This window comes from Platichthys flesus, chromosome 18 (genome assembly GCF_949316205.1).
Source record: "Platichthys flesus chromosome 18, fPlaFle2.1, whole genome shotgun sequence".
NCBI classification, from domain to species: Eukaryota; Metazoa; Chordata; class Actinopteri; order Pleuronectiformes; family Pleuronectidae; genus Platichthys; species Platichthys flesus.
The window spans coordinates 1926681-1932680 of record NC_084962.1 but is presented as its reverse complement, the minus strand read 5'-3'; the positions used below and the strand labels follow the sequence as shown (position 1 = coordinate 1932680).

General features: G+C 37.2%; 1 protein-coding gene across 1 annotated transcript; it reads left to right on the top strand.

Moving 5' to 3' along the window:
- Nucleotides 1-923: 923 nt before the first annotated feature.
- LOC133973641 (heparan sulfate glucosamine 3-O-sulfotransferase 5) lies at nt 924-4441 on the top strand. The gene is made up of 2 exons (XM_062411621.1): nt 924-1030; nt 2661-4441. Exons 1-2 carry the CDS (start codon nt 924-926, stop codon nt 3589-3591), a joined length of 1038 nt encoding a protein of 345 aa, XP_062267605.1. The 3' UTR covers nt 3592-4441.
- The last annotated feature ends 1559 nt before the right edge of the window (nt 4442-6000 follow it).

Here is a 6000-nt window from a genome sequence, read left to right as displayed (position 1 = left end):
ATTTATATATATATATACATAAATAAAATACTTTACCCCAGGTTTTCATTTTTTATGCTAAATATGGGATGCTTATGTTGCACATAATATTCTTATTAATAATAATAATAATAATAATAATACATCTTATGATCGCAGCTTGGAGCATAGGGATTTAGTCACTCTGCATATATATAACTGGGGGCCAGGCGTTGCTGAGCTTTAAAAGTCATTAAAATAATCTAAAGATCAACCCTAAATTTAACTGGCACCAAAGGAAGGGAGACAAGAAGTGGAGAGAAATTATTAAAATAATATTGATAATAATTATAGTAATGATGATATAAATTAGTATAGAGTCACCAGCAAAGGACTAAAAAAAGACAGGGGAATTGTTTGTTGATAAAGTACTTGAAGAGATTTTGAAAAGAAATCAGCATGATTAGGTTTGGGCAGCGGGGGGGTGGAGGGGAGCAAACGGAGAAGAAAACATGCTGTCGTTTTTGCTGTTGTTATTTTTTTCCTGTGCTGTGTGGGAGTTTGGCATTGGGGACCAGATTTTGTCAAATGTAGTTGTATTCCTGAAGGGAGTCATTCATCTTTCCTCTGTAGTATATCAATCCTTTAATATAAATGCTACTCATTAATACTCACAAAGCAGGGCTCTTACAGTACGTCAGTATATTAGATCAAATCAATCCACCACTTGCTAGAAATAAAACAAATAAATGAACGTAACAAAGTGGGGTTTGGTGGATGAGCGTTTTCTGTAATGGCACTGCAGTACTTTTCAGGCTTGTGTGAACGTGGCTTAATCACTTGTAAGACTTGATTGAGTGTGTGTTAATAAACATTAGTCTGTCTATCTTCCCCTAGCTATTAGTGGTTTATGTGCTCTACTGTCTACAGGCTGAAGACGCAGTCCTGAATATTGATGGAGGGCCATGCTATTCAAACAGCAGGCATTGCTGAGACAAAAGCTCTTCGTACTGGGCAGCCTCGCTATCGGAAGTGTCCTCTATCTCGTGGCTAGGGTTGGGACCTTGGATAGGTAAGTCATCACTGGCACTCTTAAGAATACTGCATATTCATTTGAAGCACTTTCATTGAATCTTGCAACGTTATTTTTTAAGATTCTCACTGGATCTTGTACGGATAATATAGCGCAAGTTAAGTAGGTTCATCTAAATCTACTGCTTCATACGAAAACTTAACTGTTCTTAGAAAAAAAGGGATATTTTTACAGGCCAGTGCCATGCCCCAGACATACCTGAGCGGTTTTGCTCGGTCTCCTAGATCTACATCTCTGACTGTTTATTGGAAAGCACTTTGAGTTGCATTGTATGTATGAAAGGTGCTGTATAAATAAATGTATTATTATAATTTGATTATAAAGAATAGAAAAGAAATGCCTCCTGAGTGACCAGAGTCAGGGCAAGAATTTCTCCAAGAATTGCAGCAGAGACAGCAGTTTGTATGGAAAGTGGCAAAATTTAAATAACATTAGGAAAAGTGAGGGCTTGATTTTCCAATGAATTCTATGGAATGGTGCTTTCTGCTATTTAGACAAAAAAATGTACCCCACATATTTGGGTTATGTTTGGATTGTGGCTGTTGAGAAAGCTGATAATTATCCCATGTGTCTGTGCAAAGGTGTGATCTTGGGTTCATGAACAAGTTAGAACTGAACTAGTACATCATTTTTACGACACCAACAGGTTAAATGTGCAAATGTGAAAGAAGTCGCTTCCTTGTAGTGACTGACTCTGACTCCGACGCTTTCCTCAGTTTTATTAACCTTTTTACCATCTCTAAAGATTTTTGGGGTTTTATTGCCAGCACCTTTACAGCTGCCTCCAGTCTGCTGCGCTCATCAACATTTTTTCCAGTATGTTTTTAACAATACAAACTCTTTAAAACTATGGAGGACCATACATGACATAAGTAAAAATAAATACATAAATAAATGTATAAATAAATACATAAATAAATAAATAAATGAATAAATAAAAATGGAAATAAATAAATAAATACAGAAATAAATAAATAAATATGTTAATACCAAAAGAAATGTCAAAAGAAATGTCTTAAATATATTTTAACATTTATTTTTTCCCTGATACATTTCCTTTGCATTTGCAGTGTCCTTATGCTAATGAGAAAGGCGGGCCTATGTATGTTTCTTTTAATGTAATGTACATTAAAAGAAACATCCTCAGGGTCCCCTCCTTTTCCGGTTGTTATGGCTATTGTCTATTGGATCCTAAAAATGTTATATAATAATAAGAAGAATAGGATATAATAATCTGAAAATTGCAAAACCAGATAAATATTGCTTTGGAAGATTTTTTAAACATGGATGGCAAATTCAAATTAATAATATAATAGAAAATTGGGATATAGTTATGAATAGCTTCTGTAGATATGCTGCAACATTGGTATGAACCATATACTGTCGTTATCATGGCAAAGCAGACAGAGGGCCCACCTAGAATCTGTCTTGAATTAAAGTAATTTCTAATGCAAATTAGTAAATGGTTGTTTCAGGGTGTGTTGTACCAAAAACAAGTTTCACTCCTGATCTAACCAATACATTCCATTACAAATGAAGCTAGGAATCTTTGTTGTAAAGAAAGTTTTTATAATGTCTTTTTTAATCCTCTTTTGCTTTTTCCTTTCAGGCTACAGCCCATTTGCCCCATTGAAGGCAGACTGAACCCACCTGAGCCAGAGCAAATCCCTCTCCGCACCCTGCAGTTTAAGCATGGCCTGCTCCATGAATTACGTAAGGGCAATGCCACCAAAGAGCAAATTCACTTGCACAACCTGGTACAGCAGCTGCCTCGGGCTATCATCATCGGGGTTCGCAAGGGAGGCACCCGAGCCCTGCTGGAGATGCTCAACCTGCATCCAGCGGTGGTCAAGGCTTCACAGGAGATTCACTTTTTTGACAATGACCAAAACTATGCTCGTGGAATCGACTGGTACAGAGGCAAAATGCCCTTCTCCTTCCCTCACCAGATCACCATTGAGAAGAGCCCAGCATACTTCATCACAGAGGAGGTCCCTGAACGCATCTTCAAGATGAACTCCTCCATCAAGCTGCTGATCATTGTCCGTGAACCCACCACCAGAGCTGTGTCTGACTACACTCAAGTTCTGGAGGGCAAGGAGCGTAAAAACAAGACCTACCACAAGTTTGAGAAGCTGGCCATTGACACCAACACCTGTGAGGTGAACACCAAGTACAAAGCTGTTCGGACCAGCATCTACACGAAACACCTCGAGCGCTGGCTCAAGTACTTTCCTGTGGAGCAGTTCCACATTGTGGACGGGGACCGTCTTATCATGGACCCACTGCAAGAGCTGCAGCTTGTTGAGCGCTTCCTCAACCTACCCTCAAGGATCAGCCAATATAATCTGTATTTCAATGCTACCAGGGGATTTTACTGTCTGCGATTTAACATTGTCTTCAACAAGTGCCTGGCAGGCAGCAAGGGCCGCATCCATCCAGAGGTGGACCCGTCAGTGGTGACAAAACTGCAGAAGTTCTTTCACCCCTTCAATCAGAAGTTTTACCAGATCACTGGTAGAGCATTCAACTGGCCATGATGAGCTTTGAATCTCTCAAATGAGATTCCTGGATTAGTGTTTTTCTTTTTTGAAATAAAACAAGACACCTCACTTTAAGATCTCAAAAGATATTAATAGCACTTTGACTGAATTTAATACAAAAACAACATTGTGACCAAATATAAAAGGAACTTGATGTGGGTTTGTTTTTACATGTGTGAAAATAAAACAAAATGGTTTGATTGGTTTGACTAAAAGATTCAGTTCAAAGCACTTGATCTCGCAAAATAATTCACTTGTCTGTCAATGTTTCCTGCGGAGAAAAAAACTATTCCAATCTGTGATTATTTTTGTTGCTTAAAAAAAACTATCAAACACTGACATTTATGCCGTTAAGATAAGCTTTTAGTGTGATGCTTTCTTTTCATCATAAAACTCTATGAAAAATTACATCTCAAGATCAACAAAATGTTTCATATAATTCCCATCATGCTGTGATCAGTCCATTAGAGAGTGACATCTTCTTCTTTACCTAACGTCATTCAAACAAGGACCATCAAAATAGAATAAAGTGATTCAAGTTTGGCTCAACACCTTCCAAGCATTTAAACCTGAGCTTGTTTTTTATCGTAAGTATGTTGTTTATTCCCCAACAGCGTTCTCATTGGTTAGTGAAATACCTGGCAAAAAGCCATATTGAAAAAAATGTCCTGTCCTCTTTTCCGTCCAACCAACAGCTTATTCTTAGAGGATGAATAAAATCTATCTATTTCCGTGCGGATATTTATTCTGTATCATGTGTGTTGTTAAAAAAGGTTAAATTAAAAGAACATGTAGATATTTGTCAACTGATTTATTGTGTTTTGTTGTTTACATTTTGGTACTGAAAGAAATCGTTTAACATTTTGGGAAATCAATAAGAAGACAGTAACCAGGATTCACTGTGAGTGCGTGGGTTTGTCGATGATGTTTCTAAAACGAAACCAACAGAACATTTTGAAAAAACAAGAAATTACAAAAATGTATACATTAGGACCTCTGTCTGCTGAGCCACACCCGCACCTGTGACCTGCGAGTTTTTTTCAGATTCCTTTGTATTTTGACGTTAGAGGAGAAAATCTCCAGGTATGTTGTTTATATGTGAAACGCAAACTCCTGAGAAGGTCCAATTGTTTGGACAGCGGCTATTTTTTATTATTTTTTCCACAGAGTATGAACTTTTGAAACTAATTGATTTGTTTTGTTACCTTAGACAGAGCCCTTATATGTACATCTGTAGTCTGTCGTCCACCATGTTGGACTTCTATGTTTCTAAAGTAGCCCAGAATGGCCAAGGTGAAGTGCATTAATCCATACATCCATCTTTTAACTATAGCACTTATCTTTTGAAGGCATTGTCTATTCAGTTGTTTGCAACTTCATCACAAGAACTGACTATAACCTACAAACTGAACCTTTAAATCATGTTTTGAATTAAATGAGTCAGAAAAGAGTCACCTCACAGGAAGAAGGCTCTAAGTTTGAAGTATTGCTGTGTGACCCCCAATAATTCCTCTACATGGATCAAGTGAGTGGGAAGTGAAAATGTCTTGCACATGAGATAAGACATAAAACCATTCAATGAGCCAAGCGAACACACTAATATGAGATTCAAAGAAATAATTTGCCACATGTTGTTAATCTGGTCCACTTCTTGTAGACAAGTGTAAACCAGAATATAAAAAAAGATAATGCTGACATCTAGTGTCGTGTTTAGATGGTAAGCGTTTGAAGTCTGTCAAGAGACTTTTTATGACTTGTATTTACATACACCAAATGTTTAAGACTTGAGCTGTTTTATGGTCGGCACTGTTAGTGTTGAAATACGGTGAGACCATTTGTGACTTAATTACCCATCAAAGAAAGTAGTGGTATGTCTTCTTATCACCTAAGGAACACATGTGAATCAGCTGATAATGTTTAGATTCCTCTCCTTCTCCCACCATGGAACCTGTCTGGATTGGTTCAGAGGGACAGCCCTCAGTCCTCCTATATAAGACCTGTGTTTTTGACTGTTCTGCATCTTCACTCTGAGATCCTTGTGGTTTCCCAGTGTTGATCTTTTCTGCAGAAAGCCCCTTATTAAATACACGTAGATAACTTTGTTGTTTCCAGCCTCTTGTATCTCCAGATTTCCATCACATCTGTCAGGTGTTTTTAGATTTTTTTTTTTAATAAACTAGTCTTTGAATATGGAACAATTTCTAAATATATTCAATGATGTTTGGCTTTGCTCAGAACTATAGAGCTACCAGGAAACTACACCTTGAATAATAATAAAAGCTAACAATTTAGTAGCACTTAAATGGCACTTACCTATAGCACTTTGTATGCGTCAGATAAATGAAATGTAATGTAAGCTTATGAAACAAAGGATGACTTAAATGTGCACCTTAATGAATTAGGGAC

Bases quoted from the DNA above. Each gene is read 5' to 3' on its own strand.
- LOC133973641 (XM_062411621.1), top strand. From the start codon at position 924: ATGCTATTCAAACAGCAGGCATTGCTGAGACAAAAGCTCTTCGTACTG. The intron at 1,031-2,660 runs GTAAGTCATCAC...TTTTCCTTTCAG, and splicing joins AGGGTTGGGACCTTGGATAG to GCTACAGCCCATTTGCCCCA.